This window comes from Carettochelys insculpta, chromosome 24 (assembly GCF_033958435.1).
Source record: "Carettochelys insculpta isolate YL-2023 chromosome 24, ASM3395843v1, whole genome shotgun sequence".
Taxonomy (NCBI): domain Eukaryota; kingdom Metazoa; phylum Chordata; order Testudines; family Carettochelyidae; genus Carettochelys; species Carettochelys insculpta.
The window spans coordinates 6,703,338-6,729,703 of NC_134160.1; the positions used below are offsets into that span (position 1 = coordinate 6,703,338).

Below are 26,366 nucleotides of genomic sequence, written 5' to 3' on the forward strand. Positions count from 1 at the left end.
TGCACCTTAAAAGACACTGGATATCTTTTGTCGTTATGTTTCTCCTCTCTCTAATCATCTTTCTCCTCCTCTCTCCAGGTCAACTCTGTAGTCTTAGGCCAGCACTGTGGAGAAGAGACTGCCTGTGGGAAGAAGCTAGGCAAAGTCATTCCTGTGCCACAGGTGGACGAAAGGTAATGTGCATACCTTGGCTCAGCAGTTCTCACACTGGTCAGTGGAGCACTTGGTGGGAGATGGGGTGGGGCGGGTCCGGAGAGCTGGCTGCTCATATGATGATAACACTTCTCATTGCAATTTAGCAAGTGTAATTGAAAGACAGCGATTTACTGACTGCACTGTTAGGTAATATTTTCTGTGTAATTGATGGATGCAGTTGTCACAAGGGTTACTTGTGAATGGGAAGGGAGGTGATCTAAGCTGCCCTGAGCATGAGAGGCAGAATCTGAGAGAATACAGGTTGAATCTCTCTCATCTGGCACCCTTGGGACCTGACCAGTGTCAGACGAGAGAATTTGCCAAATGATGGATGGTCAATACTTTCTAGCACATTACCAACACTTCCACTGCTGACTGGGCTCTTAGAAGACACCCCTGAGGCAGACCATGTTGTGAATGTGTGAATTGCAGCTGAGGTCACTGTGCCCTCATGTCCCTTTGGTTTCCAGCAGATGGCAGCAACAATACAGCTGACCAAAGAGGGAAGCGTGTTAGCTGTCAAAAGCAGGCAGTATGAAGTGCTGGTATAGCCATGTTTGTCCCAGGATATTAGAGACAAGGTTGGGGTGGTAATATCTTTTGTTTAACAGAAGTTGGTCCAATAGGAGATATTCCCTTGTGTCCCTTGTCTCTTTAAAGCCAGCAGTGGCACTGTGAGTTAGGGAAAGATGCTGAAATCGTCTTCTCTTACTACTCAGTGGATTGCTGTGTCCAACGCTGGAGATTTACTACTCCCTTCCCTCCACTTGCTTCACCTCTGAGTCTCCCTCCAATCAGAGTTGGTGGTCCTGGCCGTTGTCCCTCTTCAAGTCACTGCTGATGGGGACAAGCAACTCTTCCCCTCACAGGCTGAAAGCAGACATGCCAGCTGTCCTTTTCCAAGGACTAGCTTGCCGCATCTGCTCCTCACCATTAGTGTGCACCAAAAGAAAAGGAACTTCTGTTCATATTCACCACTGATGGAATCCTGGGCCGTTCGTTACACCAAACTTGACAGGTACTACAGAAGAATTAACTTTCTTTTTCTTAAGACCAAAACAACGGATATGCATTTCTGAAGCGGAACTTGAACAAAAGAAGCATATTTATATCCAGTGTGTGCAGGCCCATGTAAAGAATTCCATGGAGCCGACTCCAGGTAAACTACAGTAAGGATGGGAGGGGGCGTGGGGAAGAGGGCCAAATTTTCAGCAAAGTTGGTTCAGACCTTATCTTTTAGGCAGCAATGCAAATGTCGCCTGCTGCTCTTGCAGTGACCTGGTGGTTCAGTATGTAACCACTTGGGGCCAACTCAGAAGCTGTTTCTCTGCCTGCAGTAGCTGGGAAGGCCAAAGAGTTTGTACATCTTCAGGTTGTGTGATAAACGCAAGCACACTGTTAAGTGCGGGCATTGTACTTGTACATTGGCCATAAAATGCAGAATGGGAGAGGCAGGCATGGGGTCTTGTCTGTGGTGTTGCTTAGTGATTGGAGGCCGTTCTTCCTAGCCTGCAGCATAGAACCTAAGTATGTGAAACCTTTAACTTTGGTACCATGTAGTAAGGCTTGAAATTCCTGCTGATACCTTCTGGATCTCTTCAAATTGTGCCCCTCTCCGATCAGTAGAGCCCTGCACAGACAGAGAACTTGCATCCATATCTGCATCCGTAGCTGCACATGTGAGCTGTGGATATCTGTATCCTTATCTGCTGATGCAAATACCTACAGATTTACAGGGCTCTACAGATCAGTCATACAAAAGCTATTGCTGACAGAGGTTAAAGAAAGAATGTCCATGTAAGGTGCAAATGTGAATATTAGTTGAGCTGCACCTGAAGGACTTGTGAGTGAAAGTGAGAAACTCTGATGGTTGAAGATGGCCCTAGAGGCTTTCGAAGATGGCTTCAAAGTGGGTTCGTTCATCCGGCTTTTCATGGAGGTCTAACTGCCTCAAGAAAGTAACGATTGTGCCACTGCTCACATAGAGACCACCACTTTTCTGGGCAGTACAAATAGCTGCATAGCCCCAGGGCTGCTTTCCAGTCTCTGAATATAGCATTAGCAATGCAGAGGGGATTATGTGAAGAAAGCTAATTATGACGAGCTTTCGAGCTTTCTCTGTGTTTCAAATTAAAAATGCGAGCCGTACATTCTGAGTTGTAGCAAATCAGGCAGGAGAGCCGGATGAATGAGGTAGGTGGGTGAAATGGAAGATCCATTTCACCAGAAGAATGCTATGTGGGATACACACAGTCTTTTTCCTTCTTAGTGGAAACGTCTGTTGTTCCAAGTAGCTTGAGGTTAAAATGTAGTCTGCCAGATTGGAGGGTTTCTCCAGCTGAGTCACAGAAGTACTCTTGCACTGGGTTGGGTTTGATTCTGAATGGTGCCTTTCTCCAGGCAGCTGTAAATCCTGTGAGAATTTGTAATCAAAGCCTGGCAAGGGGCCACCTGAAACACATTGTAGCTATGAACAATTCCACCAGCAGTCTAGGCCAAAATGCTCACCAGACCTCTGTTCTTCCACTGCCTCTTTCTGGGAAAGGGGAGCCAAGCCAGAGCATGAAAATATTGCCCCCTCAAGCCACCCCTTTGCTTACACTGTTTAGGACTTGAGGTTATTTAATGTGTCTACTATATAAAGTATAACTATTTTTATTGACTAACACATCACACTTGTACTTTGGTAGCATTTAACTACATTGTTCCCATTCTTCTGTGTAATCTCCCCCTCACTTCTCTATTGTAGCATATCTCTTGGCCATCATTCAGATGTTGCCTGTTTTGACTGTGAGCTAATTCGAGGTGTTGACTCTCTTTTTACCTGTCTAAAACACTTTTGTTACAAACACAACTTTTCTGTGTTCGTTTTGATGGCTTTTATAGGCTGAATCACGTAATGTAGCTGTTACTTTTAAATGCCAACCATTCAGTCTCTGTGGGTACTGCATCCGTCCTGATTTTTGGCAGGGCAGTTCCGTATTTCAGGTGCCAGGAAGGAATCCCGATTTATTTGTAAAATGAGGCTAATTGCCCCATATTTGCAGTGGCATGGCTGCTGCCCAGTTCACTGCTCTCCACAGCTTGATAGGGCTGGGAGCTGGATCTGCACAGCTGCCACCTGGCTCCCGCCTACCTGAGGTGTGGGAAGCCAGGAGCCCACCTGTGCAGCTGCTGCCCGGTTCCCAGTTCCCCACACCTCACTGGAACCAGGAGGAGGTGCTGCTTCTCCCGGCCCCCCGCAATATCTCCTTGTCCCATGTTTGGGATAGGGAGATGTGGTCACCCTGTGTATAGTTTGGAAGGAGTCCATTTTCTGAGCTAACTTTTCCCTGTTTGGCAAAGTGAATGGATCCAGTGCAGAATAAGCCAGTGGCTTTGGGTGACTATATCCTCCAAGAACTAGGGAATTGAATTTTTCCAAAGAAATAGGTTTGTTTGCAGCTTTCCACGTGAATCTAAATACTGCAGAAGCTGTGTCCTAGCTGATGTAAAATTTTGATGTGATTTCAACATCTGTTTGCAAATGATTGGCTGAAACTGGTCATAATTGAGTACCAAAAAAAAAGAAACAAAACCAAAGAAAAAACCCCAGCCAGCTGACCCCTAGCTTGGCATTCAGATTTCGTTATTGCCCTTCATTCAGCCGTAAATAGAATCACATCTTCTTTGACGAGCTCCTTTATTGTGGATCCTGAATCAATCAATTGGTACTAGTGACAAAGCTGTGTTTTCAAAACTGGATGTGAATAGTGTGGCTTGTGGTACTGAATGCTCACCCAGTATTGTTACTTCGTCTTGGTCTGTAAGGCTATGTCTAGACTAGAGTGATCTGTCAACAGAAGTTTCTGTCCGAAGATATCTTCTGACCAAACTTCTGTCGACAGATCACATCCAGACAGCAAAGTGGAGCACTCTTTCAATCTAATCTGTCGACAGAGAGTGGCCAGGCTACCCAGCAGCTCTCTCAACAAAACATCCAACTGGAAGCACAGCAGACAGGGCTGCCCAGAGTCCTGAAAGCTCTGTCTGTCAACTGGCTTTCTCTTGACAGATCTCTGTCGACAGGTGTTATGGCTTGTGGGGATTGGGATATGACTGTTGAGAAAAGTGCTGCGTTCTGTCAATTTACTGTCAACAGAATGCTGTAGAATCTGGATGCTCTTTATTGACAAAACACCAGTTTTGTCAACAAAACCCTCTAGTGTAGACATAGCCTACAAAGAGAGAGTACAGAATAGCTGAGACCTTCCTTTTTTAAGGGAACATGAAGAACAAATGTAATGCTGAATTTTCCCCTTTGTCTATAGAGCCATCTCTTGCTGTTTGCAAGGTTGTTCAGTAGATGTGCCTTCACAGGATATTGACATCATAATTATGCATATTGAATAGTGCTGATACCATGTGCTGCTCAGACAACTTTCATGGCCTTGATCACGGTGACTGGGATCACTCTCTTCAGACTTGTGAGCTCTTTGATACCCGGAAAGCAAGCCTACCTGGCTCCTCCAGTTTGGTATCTAAATAGCTTCTTTCCATAAGAGCACCTCTGCTAGTAACACTGTACCAGGAGTCCTGTCCAAGGGCAGATTGACAGAGCATGTTAGATATACAGGGCTCCCTCCCCTTGGAGGTGACCTGCTTATCTAGAAATGCATCATTTCCTCAATTTATGTCACTGGCAACTGGGCAAAGACATGATGAAGCTGTATCCTCTGGAGCAGAAAGACAGAGGGAACAGTTGGGACCTGATTTTATTTAATAGCTTTAATTTATGAAGGTTAACTGTCTTGATTAAATAACATGTCACAGATTTTTGGAAGTGTTGCAGGCAAGGGGGACTAAGTAATGCAGGGGATCTCCGGGCAGTGGTTCAGAGGGTGCTGCTGATTTAGCTCTTGGATATAAAGCATCGGGGGGAGTGGTTTTCTAGGGAGGGGATCTAACGTGTGAGCTGAGCTTCCTGAAGAAGGAATTCTAATCAAACCAAGCACAGGAGCAAGTCTAGGATTGGTTCTTTCAAACAATAAAATCCACAATAAATTAAAATCCTGGGGAGTGGGATGAGTTTGGACTTTGGAGTGTTTGGCCTGTGTTAGTGCAGCTAGGTGGGAACGATGTCTACTCACAGTGAAACTCAGATTGTTTTGGGGGCTTGGGGAGCTTCTGGGAGTCAGCTGTTCCATGGCAGCATCGCCCCCGTCTTTCCTTCCTTTCAGGGCAAGGCCAGTATGAAAGCAGTAGCTTCTCTAGTGAGAAGCCAAATGCAACAAATAAAGGACCTGGATTTTTTGTGAAGGGAAGCTTCAGACTAATGACCAGACTTTCAAAAGAGCTCAACATCCAGAAGCTCCCACTGAGGACAGTTAAAGATTCTTGGTATCTGAAATAAAGCTCAACTTTTATGAAAATCTGAATGTACATGTATAGCTTCTCCCCTATGGGCTATTTTGGGAGTAGGCGAAGGGAAACCATACATCACCTAGGAAACACACCTGGAGTTGAGATCCAAGTTCTGTTCTTGACTCTTATGCAGACTGACTATGTCAAGTCACAATGACTCTGTGCCTCTCTTTCCCTATCACTGTCTGTAGATAGCGACAACTATTCTGATTCTTTCTCTGAAGCACTCTGAGAGCATTAGATTAAATAACGTCACAAGCACAAAGCATTATCTAACTGGCCAACTGTTGGAAGAGTCCAAAAATTCCCAGGAGACCAGATGGTGCTAAAGAGGTGCAAGGGATTACTACTACAGTTGGGCATTGACTTTCAACTGTGATCCAACAACCACCAGTGGTCTGGAGGTTGGCAAGTTTTGAGGCATTGACTCTCGTTTTTTCAGCTGCTAAGAGAAGCTACAAATCTTAAGTGGTTGCTTAATGTTAGGAACATAAGGATGGCCACACTAGGTCAGACTGGACCATCTTATGGAAAAGATCGGTCATCAGTTTCCGTCTTTATAAATAAAACCGTGGTCCTGATTCTGACCTTTTCATCTGGCTTTACATCACACTGTGATAAAGAAGGAGGAAGACCCAGCTAAACAAACTATTGCCTTCCCCATATCTGTGGCTGGTGTACAGAAAGCTTAGCAGCTCTACACCACTCTTTTGTTACTCCTCTAACATATATGGGCTTTTGGCAGGTTAGGAGATCCGGCCAGAGTGCCTCTGTGCTCTGTCTCCAGCAGCTGTGAAGAGCAGTCAGATCTAAGGCATTGTCTACACTTCTGTGAAGATCGACCTGGTCAGGGTTGATCTTCTGGAGTTCAACTTCATGCGACTGGTAAAGACGTGCAAAATCAATCTGTCTGGGGTTGCCAGTTGACCCCTGTACTCCTCGCTATCATGCGGAGTAAGGGAGGTTGACAGGTGAAACGCTCCTGTCAACCTTCCTTACTGAAAACAGTCACAAAAGTCAATTTCCGATACGTTGATTCTGGCTCCACAGTTGCCATAGCTAGAATTGCTTATCGGAAATCAACTTTCAGGTTTAGTGTAGACTTGGCCTTAGTTACATCAGCTCTACTGGCACAAGGTTGGTGGAGGCAGAGTGGCTCAAGGACAACATATAGTTGTCTTCTTTCACTAAACTACCTTGACTGAAACTCAGTCAAGGAGGAGCTCTGATGTAAAAAGAATAAGAAGTTGTGGGAAGTTGCAACTGGAAGAAAACACACATCTTCCAGTGAATTGTGATCTAAATGGATTGAAATGATGAGTTGCTGTCTGAATTGAGCAACTTTGCATCATAGGCCTAGTGGGTCTCTGCATTTCATGAACCCTCTTGGCTCTTCGCATTTCTCCCTGGACAGTACTGGCTGAACGTGGAGCATGGACTTTCAGCGTCATATTTAGGAAGTGCATAGTGGGGCCAAGTCAGTACAGACACCCTCGGTAGACACTTCCTTCCTGTTGAATGGAGAAGTAGGTCTTAGGTAGAGCCATTCCTATGGTTAGCGACGTGACTGCAGTTGCAACATGGAAAAATACTTTGCTCATGTTGATAGAGGAGCCCATTGTTTTCTCTTGAGAGCAACATCAGAACAATGGATTTCTGCTGTAGTGTGCAGGATGTAGTCTCAGCCTGCACTACCAGATACCAGCGTGAGCAGTAGGCAAGAGTACAAGCATTACAGGTGTGGTTTGAGCTAGTAACTGATCCATATTTTGTGACCTGGACACCCAAAATCATGTATTTTACCAAACTATTCTCTTGCCAAGGATTCATGATGTGGGGCCTTTGGAGAACTATAGTGCCTACTGAAAGGGCTTGTTGTTTGCAGTAGGTAACACTGCTGGATGATCAAGAATGTTGCATCCTTTTCAGATACAAATGATTGTGGGTAAGGCTCTTTCTTGCTACATTCTCATTGTGGACATGCAAATGGATCCTTGAAGTGAGGAGCTAAGTCTGCTACTTGGAAAGCAACATAGCAAGCAATATCTGACATATCAGTAGCAGGTGTCTTTCTTCTTTGCTTCCTGGGAAATGTTGCATAAGTGTCCTTGAACATGGACGCATGTAGACCACTGCTTTTTCTGGCAGACTTTGTCTGTCCCTTGGTGTAAGATCTGTCCTGAGGAGCAGGACCCAGAGGAGGAGCTGGGGCCAGAGTTCCCGTGCTTCTGCTGTTGTCTTTTATGCAGCCTCATGTAGCAAGCTTGATCTCCCATTAACTACTTGCTTTGCTAAATTGCAGATGCATTAAATGAGTTGTACGCACTGATGAATAAGGTTGCCAGCAGAGAATACCAAACCCAGGACCGCAGATGGCAGCATCCATCTGACCTCACCATGAGGTATGGTATCAAATGTTTGTAAGTTGCGGGGAGCAGAGGAGAGCTCCTTTTACCATGGAAAAGAAAACTGGCTTTACAAAATAACTTATTCAGGAGATTGTATTCGTTGGGGGCGTTTTACTTTTTCTTAATTTGCTTTAAGAATTTGAGTAACTAAAGCCTGAACATTGAGCTTTGTTTGAAATTGTTATAACTTGAGAAAGGAGGTCTCTTGGATTCTAAATAGCTATCCAGAGAAATCAAAAGGTGGTGTGTTCACCATTAGTGCCTGACTGACATTGTTGGAAACAAAGCTTCAAGCTAAATCAAGGTGACTGCACAAGTGTGTGGTAGCAATGCTTCTGTGTTATCTCACCAGTGAAACGCTTAAGAATTTCCTCCTGCCTAGTGGAGGTTCCCCCCCATCTCATCAGAAAGGCAACCAACACAGGAGTGAGTTGTGATGGTGAGCTCTAATGTGGACTTTCAGGAATGAAACTGACAGCTCACTTTGCTGTTTTAGGCCTGTTTTATCAGGCTAGCTTGTGCTGAGCCACTAATGTAGAACTGAAGAGCTACTGGTGTGAATTTCTGGAGCCAGCCAGATGCTCTTTCTTCTGAATAACTATTGCTCATTAATTTTTTTTTTGCAAGTGTGACCCTACCCAATGCCTCATGGCTCTGCAGTTCATAAATGTTATTGCCTAGCATGTTGACATCTCTGCCTGAACCAAACAAAAAGACTGAAGAGGAGCCAACTCTGTTACAGGCAGCAGGGAGAAACTTAGCATCTGACAGCTAATATGAAGAGGCTTTGTTTTCCTGCATCTGAAAGCATGTTACAAAGAAGTTCACTAGTATAGGATTGGGCTATGGGATATTTTTTGTTTGTTTTGTATTTGGAATCATTGAAATCGATGTTTTTGAGGGTTTAGTTTGAACCAAGGCAGCAGCTTTTGCAAAATGTGCTCTCTCGAGGCAATGGTAATGTTTGCCTGACAACAGTTCCATCTGTGGGTATTCAATGAGAAGTGAACTCTCATGCACTGAGCAGACTTCAACCATTTGGCAGGCCATGGAGAAACAGATCTCTGCAAGGAGAGTAAGAGGGAAGCACTCGCCAATGCTCCTACAAGGACTCTTCTTACGCTCTAATACTGTTGCTTCTCAGGGCAGGATAGGGAGATCATTTTTTTTCAAAAATTTGTCAATAGAGAAACATCTTCTGACTTCAAGTGCCATGGGACAAGGGGAGGCATTTGCAAATTAAGCACTGTTCCAGCTGCTCTTGTATGCATGCTCCTGTACCCCATATTCACCTTTAATTATTCTGTTACCTCTATTCCTCTTCTGTTCTTGCAGAAAATACCCAAGGTTCTCCAAGAAACCCACCCAAAAGTGCAGCCTTAAGCAATGGGTAAGCAAGAACTTGGCCCACCACCGTCGCTTCCAACACATTCCTGATCACTTCCAGCGTAGCTCCATCACACCACCTTCCGGTGTCTGAGCTGCTTGTCACCGAGAGACTGTGCTCTGTTTTCCCTGTTTTAGTTTTTAATTATTCTGCAGCATGGCTGTTGCTCTGTTGATTGTTCTATTTTAATATGGCCAGTTCAGGGATTTTATGTGTGTTTTGGTTTGAGACTTCAGAACCTCGTTTTAAATACAAGTTAAATATGTGATCTGTTCTGTACAGATAACTTTGTAGCATTTCTTATCAGTATTTTTCTTGTGAAACAAAAGCAGGCTCTTGAGAGAGCAGCTGACAAGCAAAAGTCCCCACTCTTCAAAGGGAAGATTTCTTGTTGAGTGTGACTAACGGATATAACACTTCAGCTATTGGAGCTTGATGATGTGATTTTGAATCAAAATATTTTCTTCAGAGCCTGGGCTCTAAATGAAGCTTTAATTTATTTAGAACTACTAGTTTCCCTTTGGACACCAGTGATATTATAATCACCGCCTTGGTCAATGTCCTTCTTCTGAAGGCTGATGAAGTCAGTGTTTTGGGGTGACATATCAAGTTTGGCATAAATTAGGAGGCAACTGGAGAACTGTCTGTTTTCCCCATTCCTCAGATTTACTTGCCTCCCTTATGTGTCATCTTCCTCTGTAGCTTTTGTTTGTAAAATGTAACATGTAGATTTGCACTTTGGTAGTGTTGATTAAATATTTTGCACTTTCTAAATGTCTCTTGTTTTTTGATGTTACCCAGAGTGCTAGGGCTGTGTGGTGAGCAGACCCTTTCTTGCAATCTAGTTTCCTACCCATGTTTTAGGAGTAATAACGGTAACTGGAGGAAACAGCTTTCTCTAGCTGGAGACCCAGTTCAATGCTCTGAAGTGAAAACAGTAGAGAGAGCTGAATGAACAGTCAGGAGAGAACTTGTAGCTTCCTTCATATATTTGATAGCAGCCTTGACACAAAGGCTTCTTTATTCATTTACATACTTTCTGGTGAGTCCATGTCCTTGTGATCTTGGATAACTTAACAAAATAACACAGCCAGCAGACCTACAACTGAAAAACCTCCGGCAGTACCTGCACCATCCTATTCCCTTTCCTAAAGGGACATTGTAGTTTCCTGTTATATATATTTATTTTTTGGTTGGGGTTGGAGGAGAAGCCAACTTGTCACTATATTGTCTCTTCCGAAGCACAAGGGCTTTCTAAGACACCCATCAACAGTTAAGTGGATGTGTGTTTATTGTCATGTCCCTTTACGACAAAGAGATTCTTCAAGGAGGCTTTTTGTTCATTGGAAAGGACAAGTTAGCTCGGGTTATTGCAGTGAAGGAAGACAATGCTTTCATGACCACTCTGTCCAGCAAGTGTTCAGAACATGAACTTGCACCTCCCATAGTGGAAGTAGACTGAATGATTCACAGCCAGCTTTTACTCTTGGCTCATCAGCTGTCTGGGTGTAAAAAGCAGCTTTGCTTATTGCTTTGCCTTGTATAGTTCTGACTTAGACCATCAGGCCGAACACCATCACATTGAAAAATCCACGTGTGAAAAATGAAGATCACTTATTTATTGAAGAGAATACATTTATTATGTCCATATGGTTATCTATAGAAATGTAAATTGACACATCTCATACAAACTACATCCGGGATTTTAAAAAGCTTAACAACCTCATGTGGAGTACCTGGTGGAGCAGCTCTCTGTGGCTCAGGAGTGGGACTTCATATTGCCTTATTTGTCATCTTAATACGATATACTGGGTGAGAGGAGAGGCCATTGCTTAGCTCAGTGTCATTCACCAACGCTGTGCTTCCATAGAAGACCTGTTGTAATGAGACTTGTTCCGCAATGCATCAGTCATGTAAGTATGTACGTCACAATCCCATTGTTTTAAGGCACATTCCCTATTTCTCTGTAGACGTAGCAGCTTAACTGGATCTCGTCCCGGACAGAGAATAAAAGTAGTTCCCTTATGGCTAAAATCAACTTCCCTGAGAAGGGGCAACTCACCTACTGCAATCTAAGATTTTTCTCAGTAGACTCCATAGCCTCAAACACATACTGGAGCTGCCTTCAAACCTCCCTCTATGCTTGCTCTTCTTGTTCTTGCTAGTTACTTACCCCGCTAAACCAGAACTCTACTGGTGGGTGAGAGACCATCCTTTTATAAAAACTCCTCATGGAAAGGCAGGTCTATGGTACAGGGACAGGTCAAGGTAAGCTAAGCAATTTGAGATACATTAATACCACAGCTCAAATTGACATAGCTTAGATCTACTTACCATGGGGTCCATGCCATCTTGGCTCCACAGAATAAAAACTCCCCCTACTCTTATTCTGGTGGAGTACTGGGATCAACAGGAGAGCCCTCTGAGGTCAGTTTGTCACATCTGTACTAGATGTGATCAGCCGACCCATGCTGGATTATTCAGTGCCCCTATCCAGCCCATAGTGAAGACATGCCTGAAGAGTCCACCTCAAATATACAAGAATATGTTCCTCATTCCTTAACCAATTTTTGTCTGGCCCTGAGTGTTCACCTCAGGTGGGTTTCTTTACTACTTTACTTTTAATTACATGAAAACTAGAATTAGTTAAAACATTTTAAATGAGAAAAGGATCAGTTTAGCCTTGGTATCTTTGTGTGTTACAATAGTTCTTTTCTACTATATTAAAGAACCATTATGCATATGCTGTAAACCTACTAAATCTAAATGCTCTATGTAAACCATTGACAAAGCAGTCAATCAATAGTGGGTGATAAATATTTCTTGAGTGCAGTACATGAAATAATAGCAACATGGAGTCAACTTCACGCCCAGATATTCTCTGGCAGCTGACAGGAAAAATAACAGTGAAGCACTGAAAAAGTCAGTCATTTTGCAAATCTCACAAGGTCTTCCCCTTCTATAAGATTTTTCTTATAGCAGCTTTAGCTAATGTTGTTTTAAAAAATAGCACAGTGCCCAGGTTTTCTTTTTCAGCATCTGTGTGTTAGTTTACTGCATTGTGCCCTTGTCACACCTTTCAATGCTGAATCCTTAGGGGCTTAACAGTTTACTCACCTTAGTAATCATCGTTTGATAAATTCAGTGGCTATGGCATACACAGGTTAAATAACTTTCCTAGAGTCCCACAGTGAGTCAACTGTGGAGCTAGGAAGGGAACCAAGATTTGCCTAACTCCTAGCCTCCTCCTCTAACCTCCAGAGCTACATCTAAACGACCACAGAAAGTTGACCTAAGCTATACATTCCAGCTACAACAATAATGTAGCTGGAACTGACATACTTCAGGTCATGTTACCGTGGAGCCTACGCTGCAAGGAGTCAATGGGAGAAACTCCCCCATCAACTTCCTTTAGGCAGTTTCCACACTACTAGCCCTCAACCTGTTACATAGCTTCCACTAAGTGAATAAGCTACCTGAAGTCAATGTACTCAGATCTGCTCACCGTAGCTTCTTCAGTTCAGAAAGTTCACCACTGACACTCTCCTGTCGACTCTGCTTACTCTGGCAGTTGAGGTGGAGTACCAAAGTCACAGAGGAGAGCTCAGTGGTCAATTTATTGCATCTCTACTAGACGTGATAAATTGACTTCCTTTTGGATCAATCACTGCCTGTCAATCAAGCCTGTTGTGAAGACGTGTCCTCACTCTTTTCATGTGGGGGAGAGGGGTCCTCTGCAGACTGATCTGCAGTTGATTCAGTGGGTCTTAACTGGATGCACTAAATCAATCAGTGGTAGGTTGATCTCAGTGAGGAGCCAGGCAATAGTGTAGACATAGGCTAGATAATGCTGCGTTTGTTAATGAGAGAGAACATTTTGCTTGACTATGGAGTCCTATTGTATAGGTGTATCCATTTACAATTAGTCTGTAAATGCTGAGGTGGGCATGTGCCCAATTTTTAAGGCTATGTCAATAGCTGAAACATGCACCTTTTAGAAAAACCTCTCAGTCAGAAATGCCCCCAAACCAATCTTGCATCACTTTTATGATTTTAATGCTCTACATCTTACTTGTTGGGAGTCTTGCATAGACGGAAAGTAATATCACTTGGCATCTTAGTGACAGGGGTGGTGAGATTAACACCACCATTCTTACAGTGGTCATTGTCCTGTAAGCCAATGAGTCCCTGGCATTGACTTGGGTGTACATCTTGAAAGGGAGTTACTTGCATGTGGCCCTAAAACACAGATCCCTGCACTGAGGATTTTGTCTCTACTGTCCACCTGTTCCTATAGTTTGTATAATCAAGAAAGGGCAAGGACTGTCTTGGATTAATCTTTTTCTAGGCTGTTTGGAAAAGAAAGTGAGAGGATGTAGTCTCCATAGCAGTAGGAGTTAAACTGCAGAGCCCATTCCCCTTGCTATGGTGCAACAGCTGAGGCTTTCTCCCACGGTTGGCCGATGAGGTTGGAGCCAAATGGAGGTGGGCGCAGCTGGGATGCTGCAGTGCTATGTAGGCAAATTATTGATGTCACTAACAACCAGCCGTGGCCCTTCAGAGCTGGGGAGGAGTGGGGAGGTTGAGGGGAGCACAAGCAAGCAATTATGTTACAGTGGCTGCATAGATGCCAAGCTCCTTTATGCATAAAGTTTTCTAACAAGATTTTTTCATGCTCAGCTTCTTAGGTTTTATGCTTCTCTTTTATACAGCAGCTATTAAACTATACACAGCACTCAGGAGACTATTGATATTAGCTTTTCCTTATAGCAGTTATTTCTATTCCCTGTTAGCTTGCTGAGAAAATAAAATGGTTCTGAACAAGCAAACCCACTGTAAGCTTTTTGTGCTTTTTTCTACTTGTGAGGGTGGTGGTGCCTGTACAGTATGGGCTGTGTCTAGGACTGGCTCTGCTGTGCTGGAGAAGAGTCGGCAGAAGTGGGGACTTCCTGCTGAGTCGGTGTTTTGCTATGTTCATGTTTCTCCCCCATGCAGCAGAGCTGCCGCAGGGCAGTCTTGCATTTTCTAAAGAGTCCGGGTTTATGGGCAGCCTTATTGCTCAAGATTTCATTCATCAGCATAACTGCAGTTAACACAGTACATGCTGTACCTCTGAGGGGCTGCAAGGGCAGGAGGAAAGATTGTGTATGTAATGTTCATGGCAAGACAAATTACGTGTTCATTTCTGGAATATAGTGGAGGTCTCATTACTGTCTATTATTTCCACTACAGTAATGGAAAGAAGCCTCACTGTGGATTGGACTAGTCCATTGTGCTAGGCACGCTCCCAGTCCTCCCAAAGGAACATCTGAGTCCTGTGATGAAATGTTTTCTCAACTCTAGTAAGAGCGGTCACTATTGTGTTGTGCTCTAATAACAACAGCAAGACATAAGTGACCCCAAAAACTAGCTACAAGTTCTATCTCTTTTCTCTCAGCAGCTGATTGGATCTTTCTACCAAACCATTTGGTTGCAGTGCAATTTTAAAAGGACAGATATAAAATATGTATTAGAACCTGATCTACAAGTTGATAAACTCGCTCCCTTAACCACCCTGTCCCTTATAGTTTAAAAATCAAGGGAATCTGATCTGACTTAATGGTATGTGCAGTAATGCCAGTTATGCCGTCTGAAAGAACATAGTTAATACAAACATTATGTTCAACAATTGGTGGTGTGACTGAGTTTCTCCTTACCGATCTGAAAGGACAGTGACACGTTGAAAACTGTAAAATGATATAATTGGGGTCCATCATTATTGTCTCTCTCTCTGGCTCCAAGTCAGACTCATTCAGTTGCAAGGGAAAAAAAGATGGCTGCCCTAGCTGCCAGCCCTGTGACTCCATCTGGGAGGTGAAATTCAAGCTGTTCCTTTCCTGGCTCTGTCACTAATTATAAAGGTTCTGTAGTTGGAACTTAGTTAAATAGAACTGATAGTGAAGCATGAGCTGGAAGAGAATCCAGTTCAGTTGCTCGTGGGCTTTTGGTCTGTTTGATCAGCAGATATGACTGAATTCACAGCTGGGGGAGAGCCATGGAGAAAGTAGATGACTTTTTAACATAGTGATTTTGTCAGTTGGAATGTTGCTTTAACAAACAACACATGCCCCATGCGTAGATGGTGTGCCAGTTTGTTAGTGATCTCCAGTAGTGATCACTTAGGATGTTGTGATATTGCAAATCTGGCATTTGGCACAACACATGCCATAAACTCTATTCTCTATTTGTCTGCTAGGAACTGAAATCTGACCATGCATACGAGTGCCCACATTTTCTCTCTGAAATGGGCATACCACTACCATACACGCTTTTGCATGATGTGACTTTTAAAATCTTAGACAAATGCTAAAATTAAGTGTTCTCCCCATTTACATCTCTTCCAGGAAATTGCTACCTCCTGAGATTCTAAGAACGTTTTTTAGACCTGGAGGTATTTTATCCTCTAATGAACTGTCCATTTAAAGTGCATAAATATTCTCATTTTTCTCAAAGGACTGAGGGAACCAAGTTTGTTCTGTTTCTTAGGGTGCAAGGGAAGTGATGGAGAAATTGATGGCAGTTAGGGTTGTGAATTGGAAGGATGCCCTGTTATTGAACTGTTTACCCCACATCACCCTCTATGGGACAGCATCACTAAACCCTCATGTAGGGAGGAGTATATTGACTAAGAACAGGTCTACACTAAGCATTAAAGTTGATTGTAGATAAGTCAATCCTAGCGACACAATTGCTGTAATCTGCAATCAATTTGGCAGTCCCCACAGAGGGAGATTGACAGGAGAAATTCTCACAATATTGAGGAGTACAGGGGTTGACTGCCAACCCCAGGTGGTTCAATTTTGTGTTTCCTTACTACGTGCACAAAATCAAACCCCAGAAGATCGACCTGACCAGGTCAATTTTTCACGTAGTGAAGACACTCTAAATTGGTGCCTCTAAGCACAGGATTATTGTGCTTTTAAGAAATAAAGGCAAGTGGTGATTAATTTTAGACATCTGTTGGCCTGGAGGTAGTTTTCTCTCTCATTCTTTTATTGTGCACATTGACTATGCTTAATTGGTTCCTGGAAGTCAGTTGAATGAGATTCTAGCAACTGCACGCCATCAACAGAGCCATTTGGAGGTTTCTTTGCTTTGTTTTGTTCAGTGAACAAATCATTTATTATGGGTCTTTTTGAAATCCCTTCACCCAAGTACACTGCTGCTTGTTCCTTAGTACACAGTGAACAAAACACTTTGCAAACCCCCACCTCACACAGCCAGCTAACATGCGGTACACAAGCAAAGTCACACTGAAAAAAATCTGGGCATCTTTTGGTGTCATAGCAGATCACGCACTTTTTTCTTTTTTAATATTTACTTGGTTTGTTTCTTAATTCAATATCTTTTCTCAATTAAGGGTAAAATTTTCAAAAATGCCTGAGGGATCTAGGCACCTATGTTCCATTTTCAACAAATACAAGTGCTCAGGAACCTAAACTTCATTGAATGAGATTTGGGCTTCTAAGCACCTAAGCTGCTTTGGAAAACAGGACTAGGGGTGAAATTTTCAAACAGACTGTGTGTCTCTCCCTTCCTCATGTAGCACTTCTTTAGATGAAGTATTTTCTTATCCAATTGCTACAGTTTATAGTTCCTGAAAATATTTGCGTTGAGAGTCAGCTGCATATGATGGCTTGGAATTCCTTTCTGGTACGAGTTGATTTGCTTCCTAGCCTACATTTGTTTTTCTCGCTAATAGCATTATTACCTTACCTTTTAACACTGCAGTTATGGAGCATAATGATACGCTGCTTTGCCACTTGCCACATCATGGTTTGAATGCTTAACTGTGAACAAGCCTCTCTTCCTCACATTTTAATTCCCATCTCTAACAAACAAGAAGTACATCACAGATGGACTAGAAATAGCTAAAAACCTGTCACTAGGAAACAACAACAATTACTGTCAAAAATGGGGGATGTTCATCATATTCCCAGAAACATTTTTTATGTATAAAAAAATCACCCTGATAAATTACCCCAGCTAAATTCTCTCTGAAGCAGCTAGGTTTTCGTTTAGGGCCTACTCATTTGCTTGTCTGCACCAAGATTATGACAGAGCATCTCTTTTGTCATTTTGCATGTGTCATACCGTCTGTTCTGAATCTTCTTTATCTAGGCCAGCTATGGGTTCTGAATGATGTTTCTTTCTCACAAGACGTGTACTAAGCCTGAGACATTCAGGTGGACATCTACTGGTAAAGTAGGGCTATAGCCCTACTTACCTTGCAGCTTCTTTCTCACCTTTAGCCCATAGCCTGACTATAGTTAACCCTACTGAGCCTTTCCTGCTGCCTGCAAAGAGTGATGGGAAGAAAACAGCCAAATTCCAGATCCCTTAGAAATCTGGGTAAAAGGTTCCCATCTTCTATTTCATGCACTCTGCCCCAGTGTAAACCAAGAGGAAACATCACTAAACTCAGGTATTTACAAGGAAAGATGTGCCTTTAATCTTTATTGTACATTTAAAAAGTGGTTATTGCTCCAACTGTACCAGAGGTATTGACCTCTCCCTCTTGGGGATGGGGAGTAGCTTTCGGCAATGGATCCAATTTAGAAAACAATGGGTGGGGCTGGCTGCCTCCCTGAAACTGGCAATGGGGAAGCCCTTGGTTATAAAATGCCTGTGCATGCAAACCTACCAGTGCCTTTTTCTAGGACTGACTACTTGAGAGAGGCTAATGGATCTGAAAGCAGGAGTTACCTGAAGTCAGTGGCTGTCAGCCTGTTCCTTTTCAGTGGCTTTTGAATCACTGTCATGCCTGAATGCAGGTTTGCCTACAATGGGAGGATTTAAATCTTACTTGGACTAGCCCTATATGGAATGATTAGGATCTTACACTATCCCCCAGGGTGTAAGGAATGGCCTGGTAGAGTAATTAAACATACACATACAAAAGCCTGAAGGCAAAGCTCTGACAGTAAATCTCTTCCATTTGATGACCTCCCACCTATCAGCCTCAAACACCTGTAAGTTGTTGGGAACTTGTCAATTTATAAAGCAGCTATTAAATTACAGGAGACCCTTCCTGTCCTTTCCTTCCCCTTATGTATGGAGGCATGAGAAATGTCGCTTAACAAATAGCTGGCACTACAGTATCAATGGAGACAAGAAGTGGAAGGAGAATCATATCCACTCACTGGCACCCCAATAAAAGAAGTAATCAGATAGGGAGTAGTATCCTTGGCCATAATTGGGCAGTGATCCCTTGGGATGGTGGTTGGTCCTGTCAAGCGAAGGTGGGGGACTGGACTAGATGGCCTCCTCAGGTCCCTTCCAGCTCTAGATGTGTGTCTCCAAATATAATCAAAAGGGGGAGGGAAAGCTCAGTTGTTTGAGCAGCAACCTTCTAATCCCAGGGTTGTGAGCTCAATCCTTGAGGAGGCCATTTAGAGATTGGGGCAAATAGATGTCAGGGCGTGAAGCTGATAGCACTGGGAACCTGGTATCCTTGCATAGCATGACATTTTGTTTTTTGTGCTAACTGGCTACATTTTGTAGGGACCATTTATTACACTGTCAATGGAATCAGTCAGATCCTATCATAAATATCATAAAGAAAAGGGTCTGAGTTCTCCTGGAATCAAAACAACACTTGGCTGCTTGCCTCTGTTGGTGTGTCCCCTTGAGTGTTCTGAACTCCACACTGGGTGACTGCATTGGAGAATAGAAGAGAGGGTAAAAAATAGAGACAAGTGCTGCAGAGCCCAACTGCAGAACAGCCCGCTAAGTAGCAATCATCCAGACAGAAACTGTAATGTGCCATTGTTAAAAACACACACGATAAACCCCCACCTGCAAAATGTATCACACAACAAACATGAGTGCTATGGAGTGAGATTAGAGTGCACAGCAGTTAAAAGACTGTCCTATGCCACTGTCTGGTGTGAGCTTGCTTTCTCTGATGAGGCGAAATGGCAAATGCAGCTGGAGCCCACGTTGAGGCTATCCACCCGTGGCGACAATGAAGCAAAGTAGAAATACAAGGAAATTTTGTGCATCTCCAAAAAGAGGAAAATGGCTCCAGGAGAGAGAACGGAGGGTACAAGATAAGTCTGTTGGGACTTGTTGTTACAGTCTGGGTGAGTTGGGAGTCTGATACAGAATCTCCTGAGGCATCAGTTTCACAGAAGCTTTTCCTTCTCAGACAGTGGCTTATGTGGATTTTTCAGATATTTTTTTCTTTCGCTCCAGCTTTCTTTTGTAGAGCAAGGGCAGGGATATTTATGCCAGCAATTGACAACCAGTATGTCTCTCCAAACCACTCCAACAGTATTTCACTTCCCCAGTTGGCAGGGCTCAGAAGCAGAGAGGGAGAGCGAGAAATGGAGTCCATCTTTCAGACGACAGGCTGTCATGCTTCGATGATATTCACGGAGGGCTTGTTTTTTGGAAACTAGAAGAAGGGGAGAGGGCGGAAAAGAAGGAGAAATGTAGAGGATCACTAAGAAAAAGACATTGGAGATTTGTTCAATGCAGTGGGGAATTTGTAAATGGTCCTGGTGCCTGCAGCATAATGAAAATGGGTCAGTGGTGGGGCTGCAATTAACACTGGCTATGACTGCTGGGCAAAGAAACAGTCTGAGCACTTCACTTTCACCTTTAGCGGCCTAATTTAGCATCAGCCTGTACCTTGGGCAACCGATGACACCAGTGCAAAATGCTATAATTCTGCTTTATTCACATTCCCCCCAGCCCCACATACACACTTTACACAGCTGGAAATGACAACCCAAGGGGCAGAACAATGACAGTCTGGCTCCTAGTAATCCAGAGCATGTTGTGGTTATGATGTGACTTAGTGAAATGATATGAGAGTGAAATGAGGAGAGTGATTTCTGAAATACATAAACTGAGTGGCACCTCAAATTCAGAGATTATCAATGGAGTTTAGGCCAGTGTTACTCCAGCATAATGGAGGTAAGAATTTTATCCTCTTTCTTTTGGCAGCCTGCTACCCAGTTATGGGGCACAGCCCACCCTGGGAAAGCAAAGAACTCACAAATGCAATATCCACATGGGCTGAGTGGTGTTGGAGCAAATGTTTGATCCACAGGCTTACAGGCGGCTACAGAAGGAGCTTGAAACCTCATGCTAAGGCTGTCGCTGTCATAAATTAGCTCTGCAGTGGGCAGGAGGAAGGAATGGAGAAATGCCAACACTAGCAAAGTGAACAGAATATTGAGCAGCTTTTCCTAAACCATATCAGTTCATCACCCTGAGAGGCAGGCAGCCAGACTGGGAAATAAAGTGTCATCAAAGTTCACAGAGCCCAGGGAACAGGAACCGTTAGGCAGCTAGATTACAGCCCTCACCCTTTCTTTTTGTCTCTGGAATCAAGTGCAGATCTGCCCCCTTTCCATCCATCACACCAGGGCTATAGACACTAAGAGGCATTTGAATCTGAAAGGGATGTAGGCAGCTCACAGGGGCACTCTGCTCTTATGTTGTTCAGTCCGGATCCTGCAAGTTACTGGCTGCAGGGATTCCTCTCTCCACACAGAATCCCACTGATTTCTGTATTGCTCGATGAGCCCCTCAGTCAGCTGCAGGATCAGCCTGATCCTATTGCTTGTTGAGTTTTCCTCCGTATAGGCTTTGCCTGTCCCAGACTTAATTGATCCTGGTGAGGCTCTGTCTAAGCTCTTTCAAAGAATTAGCAGGCTCAGTTCCTTTTGACACAAGCTTCTTCAGTTCCTGTTGTAAAATGCAAGTCTGGTTTTCAATGGCAGCGCCATTACATATAAAACTAAAAGCCTCCTGAGAAACCAGGGTTGTGCTTAGAGCTGAGTTACAGAGGAGATCAGTGTGGGGATTCTGGGGGGCGGGGTAGAGGCCACCGGCCATATGCCCCTACCCCTCTCCCTCCCACCCCTGCCTTTGCCAGGTCCCATCCCTTCCCTGCCCACACCCCTGCTCTGCCTCCATCTGGCTCTTCCTGTGGCAGTGCCACTTCCGGTGAATACAGGGCAGTCCCCTCACCATCTCCTGGAGTGGCAGGACCTGAAAGTAGTGGGAGCTAAAAAGGGCCATGCTGCTTCAGGGGAGGGTGGGACCGCCCCCACACTCATCAGAAGCAGCGTGGCATTGATGGTGAGTGAGATGTGGGAGGGCCCAATGCCGGGGTGTGCATGTGACCCCCTGTGCACCCCCACACATTGCCTAAGGCTGAGTGAACAGTAAAAGAAAAAATAGTGAATTATGTTTTGTATTATGGTAGCGCCTACAAGCCCTAGCTATAGATCAGGGTCCCCTGTGCTAGGCCCTGTACAAAAGACAATTCCTATTATGCTAAAGTTCTCTTAAAATTCCACTCCTTGTGTTAAAACCACTTCTGTTTCCACAGTATGGTAACATCCTAGCAAGGGTTCATGGGATGGCTTTTGATGAATGTTTGTGCACAGTTTTGAATCCTGAACCCTCCATGTTCATACCGCATACCTGCTTCTACAATTCCACTCATCCATTCAGAGAATAAGGAATGTCTCATGTGACCTTGTGCCCAGTCAGAAGCAACTAACACAGCGCAACCTGTGAATGCTCACAGTGAACTGCTGACAAATTAGCAGGAATGGTCAGGAATTAGTGAATAATCTCAGCTCTGCTATGTATTTGAGAGAATCTGTCTGTCTGTTCAAGAACTCTTACTAAATCAGCAAGAGCTCGGACCACCACCTTTGGTCTACAGCTTCCCCTCATCAGAACTTAAAGCAAGGTCGGGGTTGGTTGCCCTGGAAAATGGGATGTGCCTGGAATGGGATAGTATCTCATTAAACCAAAGCAAAGAAACAGTCCCCAGGCAGTTGAAAGGGGCTTACTGACTGCCCCAAGCCTGAGCCTCCCGCCCCCCAGATGCCCTTTAAAGAGTAGGGAGGGCTTAATCTTTGGTGGGCTTTGGCGGTGGGGTGAACATTGCTGGCTGTTTCCCTTTGTCGGGGAGTGAGGGAAAAGTGCAGTTTTCTGCATTCCTCAGTGTGGTTGAGGAGTGCAGGAGGCAGATGAACCTGGACCTGCCCCAGAGGGAGGACATGCTCCCCTCCCTCAGCTGTGTATTCTGGAGCTGCAGCAGCCAGGGAGAGGGACGCCTCACCAGGCCCCAAGCTGCCGCGGTGAGAGAAGGTTGCGGTAGTCCTCTGTCCCTGAGTCAGCCTGCACACTGAATCCCTCATCCCCAGCCCCACCACAGAGCAATGATTTAAATGAAGAAAAACAAAAATGAATTAAGGCCCAAGCAATGCTGGGTAAATCTTCTGGTGATAAATAAAGAGAATTCAGAGCTGCTGCTGAGCAATTTGGAAAAAGGGAAAAAAAAGTTAATTGACTATTTTGTGCAAACTATTTACCCAGCTCTAGTTACATTGTGGATGTTATTTGCTACAATATATCTTAAAGCTCACAGCAGCTCCTTCTCTTAAACAGCTGGTAGGCTGTTACTTGAGAATAACCATGGCAGCCCTTCTTACATTCTGTTCAGTAATAATTTCTGGGGGGTTCTGAACATTTTCAGATTATCATCCACCACCCACATAAGCACTTTTCAGCCAAAGAGCTCAAAGTGTTTTACAGATGTGGGTTGATATTATTACCCTACTGTCACTGAGGGGGAAACTGAGGCACATAGGTCAAGTGATGGGTCTAAGGCCACCCAGTGAGTGCTCAAGTTAGGAAGGGAACCCAGGAGTCCTGGCTTGTAGTTGTGGTTTCAAGCCACTAGACCATTCTGTCTCCATGGTCATATGGAGGACTCACTTCTACCCATTGACCCAAGAGAGCGAATGTGAGAGCCAGGATCCTCAATGGAAGATTTCTTTTCAGGTTAATTCCACAGAAGCCCAGCTGCTTCATCCCCTGCTGTGCACTGACAGCGTCTTACCTTGCTGCGCAGGAGCCCTCCGCTCTGGTGCTCAGGAGTGCTGTTCTCAGACGCACTCTTGGCTTTCTCCTTGTTGTTATTTGGTTCATTATCTTTGATGATGTCGTACTGCCTGCAAAACAGGGCGATCACTCCTAGCAGGAAAGAGGGTTAGAGGTCATGTGAATGAGCCAGGCCTTAGGAATGACCAGAGCCCACTAGCCTGCTCTGTGCCTTCTGGTGAGGATCTCACTGTTACTGATTCTAAGTCCCAAAGATCCTTTTCTAACACAGCTAGTTGGACTTTTTAGCCGCTTCCTGCACAGTTCCAAATTCCACTCCTGCCAATCAGACTAGATCAGGCTGTACTCCCACTTCCCTTTCATTAAACAGGACGTGTTTTAAGCTTCCCATTTGGATAGTTATTTACACTGACAACATTAGGAGGTTTAGTATGACCTCTGCTTTGCAAGCCCAGGAGCGTACAGGAGCTCCCGTTAGTGGGAAATGCACCCTCCAAGCTTTTTCTGAAGCAAAGGGTGTGCAGGTGAGAGGATGAATGACCTGTGCCTGCTTGCAGAGGAATCAAACAGGAATCTTGCTCAGCCAGACAATGTCTTCAAATATATGACAGTTACAGCTGGAGCAGCTGCCAACGGAAAGGTCCTCCCACATATTTGAACGTGTGGAGAACAAAGCAGGGGCAGTCATGACAAACAAAGAGAGTGGAAGAGTTTTACAGTAGCCTTTGTTTTGAATTCTGGCTGAATAACCACCTTTCTACCTTCCTGTTTCAAAAGCAAAGTAACAGAGGTGCCAGGAAGGGCAATCAACAAGCCCATCGCTTCTTGCATCCCGGAAAAGACCCAACTCACCTAACAATAGTACTCTGAATGTATATAAAGTTTTCCACCTGTCAGTCTCAAAGCACTTGAGTGACAGGTGTTCTTACAGCAGTTGTCACCAGGTAGCTCTGCTATCCTAGTTCTGTCTTACGCGCAAGCAAATTGTCAGCTTTGGGAAGACAGTCTGAAGTATCATCCTCATTTTCAGATGACAGACATAGGCAAAATAAGGCAAAGCCAGTATGAGAGCCCAGATCCTGCCACCAAATCTTGTGTCCCCTGCAGTGGACCATCGGTGAAACTTAATGTATACAATGAACACGTATGTAAATTCAAACTAACTGATGAACTACCATCTGATGAAGCGGGTCTTTGCCCACAAAAGCTTATGCTCCAAAATATCTGTTAGGCTATAAGGTGCCACAGGACTTCTTGTTGTTCTCTAAACTAACTGTAGTTTCCATCCATGGAATCTCCATTGCTGGATATATTTAAGAACAGGTTCAGTAGACACCTATCAGGGATGATCTAGATCGTGTTTTTTTCTGCCAAGAGGGAAGGGAACTGGACTCAATGACCTCTTGAGGTCCCTTCAAGTTCTAGTGTTCTATGATTCAATGATTCACCAGAAATTCTACGCAGGTATCTCAGATGGCTCAGCCACAGGGCAGTGAAAAGTCATTGTCCAAATGAAACTTTGCAAACAGCTCAGCAGCTTTGGTGAGATTTTCCTTGCCCATGCATGTTTAGTAAACAATAGTAATTTTGTCTATAAGCAGAGTTTACAAGCCACTTTCAGGATATTGGACAATTCTGTGCTCACGTTACGAGCTATCGTTCAGAAGATGAAACAATCACTTGTCTGGATCAAACCTTTTAGCTATCTGATTGAATTATTTTATCTCAAATTGTTTTTACAGGCAGGAGATTTAGCTTTTAAGGTGTAGGGACAATACATCTTTTTATCTATTTTAAAGGATATGGGATTGGACACATTGGATTTTGCATTGTGTTGGTTCAGCTTCTATTTGGTTATTCTCAGCTGTGACTAGAATCCAATCTAACCCTGTGGAAAGCAAGTGCCAAAGAAGGATAAACTCAAAATTTTTCCAATAGAATAAATTACATATGAATCTTATCTGGCTGCTTCTAGTCCCTCTGGATTCACTTACGCCTGGAAAGAATCCTAGGGGAACAAGACAGGACACCAATAAGCTCCCTGCCTTTTTATTTAAATTGCTATTAACCAAAATTTGTTGTCAGATCTCAGATTTGCAACCTGATTTCACCTCCACATAGCTCTGATAGGAGAATACTCCATCTCAGCCAAGTTTAGCAAATAATGGGCCCTGAAGCCAGCAGTTTCCACCAATTTACACCAGTTTACATCATTTTACACAGTTTACACCCGTGGCTTCTAGAGGACATGATTGAACCCTTCAAACCGTATCAGCTTCCAGGGCTCTGTTAATAAATAAGAAAATATGTACACGCACACACAGTTATCAGAGCATTGAGGTGGTTAGTCCCACAAAAGCCAGGCAATAAGCCGGATCCTGCTCTAGTCATGCAAAACGATTGTAAAGGCATCTTCACCAGTCATCTGAGGAGCCCTCCAATATGAGGAACTCCAAAGGGGGCACAGAATTGACCTCACAGACTATGCAACCTCCTTTTACAGCCACTCGCATAGGGAGCATGTTAGGCCTGGTCTACGCTAGGCAGGTAAATCGATTGCAGTTACACAGTTCTAGCTACAGCAGATGCGTAGGTAGAATTAACTTATCTGCAATTAACTTTCCTGGCCATCTTCACAGAGGAAGGTTGACTGAAAAAATTCTCCCTTAGACCTCCTTTACTCCTCACAATATCGAGGAGTACAGGGGTTGACTGCAGACCCCAGATAGTTCGATTTCGTGCGTCTACCAGGTGCACAAAATCGAACTTTGGAAGATTGTCCCTGACTGGGTCAATCTCCTGGAAAGTATAGACAATACCCAATGGCATGGGTTGAGGGAAAAGGCTGTAATTCTCACAATCCCTGACTGAGTGGAGCTCAGGAACAGCTAAAGAATGAATCCATGGGCTGGAATCCATATATTTCATAAGGAAAGTCTCCAGCTTCCTAGAATAAAGGAACAGACCTATCACACATTGCTCTAACACTTAAACAAAAGAGGGAAACATTTTACCCTCTCCTGCATGAGCTGTCGCAACATGTTCTTGGAAGATAG

The 26,366-nt window shown here is 44.0% G+C and overlaps 2 protein-coding genes across 7 annotated transcripts in view; one reads left to right on the forward strand and one right to left on the reverse strand.

Moving 5' to 3' along the window:
- S100PBP (S100P binding protein) overlaps nucleotides 1–26,366 on the forward strand; it is an 87,565-nt gene that overhangs the window by 12,354 nt on the left and 48,845 nt on the right. For 3 of the 6 annotated variants that reach the window (XR_012642409.1, XM_074976199.1, XM_074976200.1), the window contains exons 3-4: nucleotides 79–173; nucleotides 1,248–1,354. Coding sequence is in view for 5 of the 6 variants with exons in the window: in XM_074976199.1 (XP_074832300.1) it covers nucleotides 79–173; nucleotides 1,248–1,354 (202 nt within the window). In the remaining variant the exon portion in view is untranslated. Of the gene's footprint in view, nucleotides 1–78; nucleotides 174–1,247; nucleotides 1,355–7,900; nucleotides 8,001–9,341; nucleotides 10,150–26,366 lie in introns of those variants that run through there. The other 3 variants (XM_074976197.1, XM_074976198.1, XM_074976201.1) reach the window with 3 other exon arrangements.
- The window catches only part of FNDC5 (fibronectin type III domain containing 5), a 30,433-nt gene continuing 23,671 nt past the window's right edge, over nucleotides 19,605–26,366 (reverse strand). The window contains exons 5-6 of the mRNA XM_074976202.1: nucleotides 23,309–23,442; nucleotides 19,605–19,831 (exon numbers count right to left, since the gene is read on the reverse strand). Coding sequence (XP_074832303.1) covers nucleotides 19,790–19,831; nucleotides 23,309–23,442 — 176 coding nt within the window. The 3' untranslated portion in view covers nucleotides 19,605–19,789. The remainder of the gene's footprint in view (nucleotides 19,832–23,308; nucleotides 23,443–26,366) is intronic.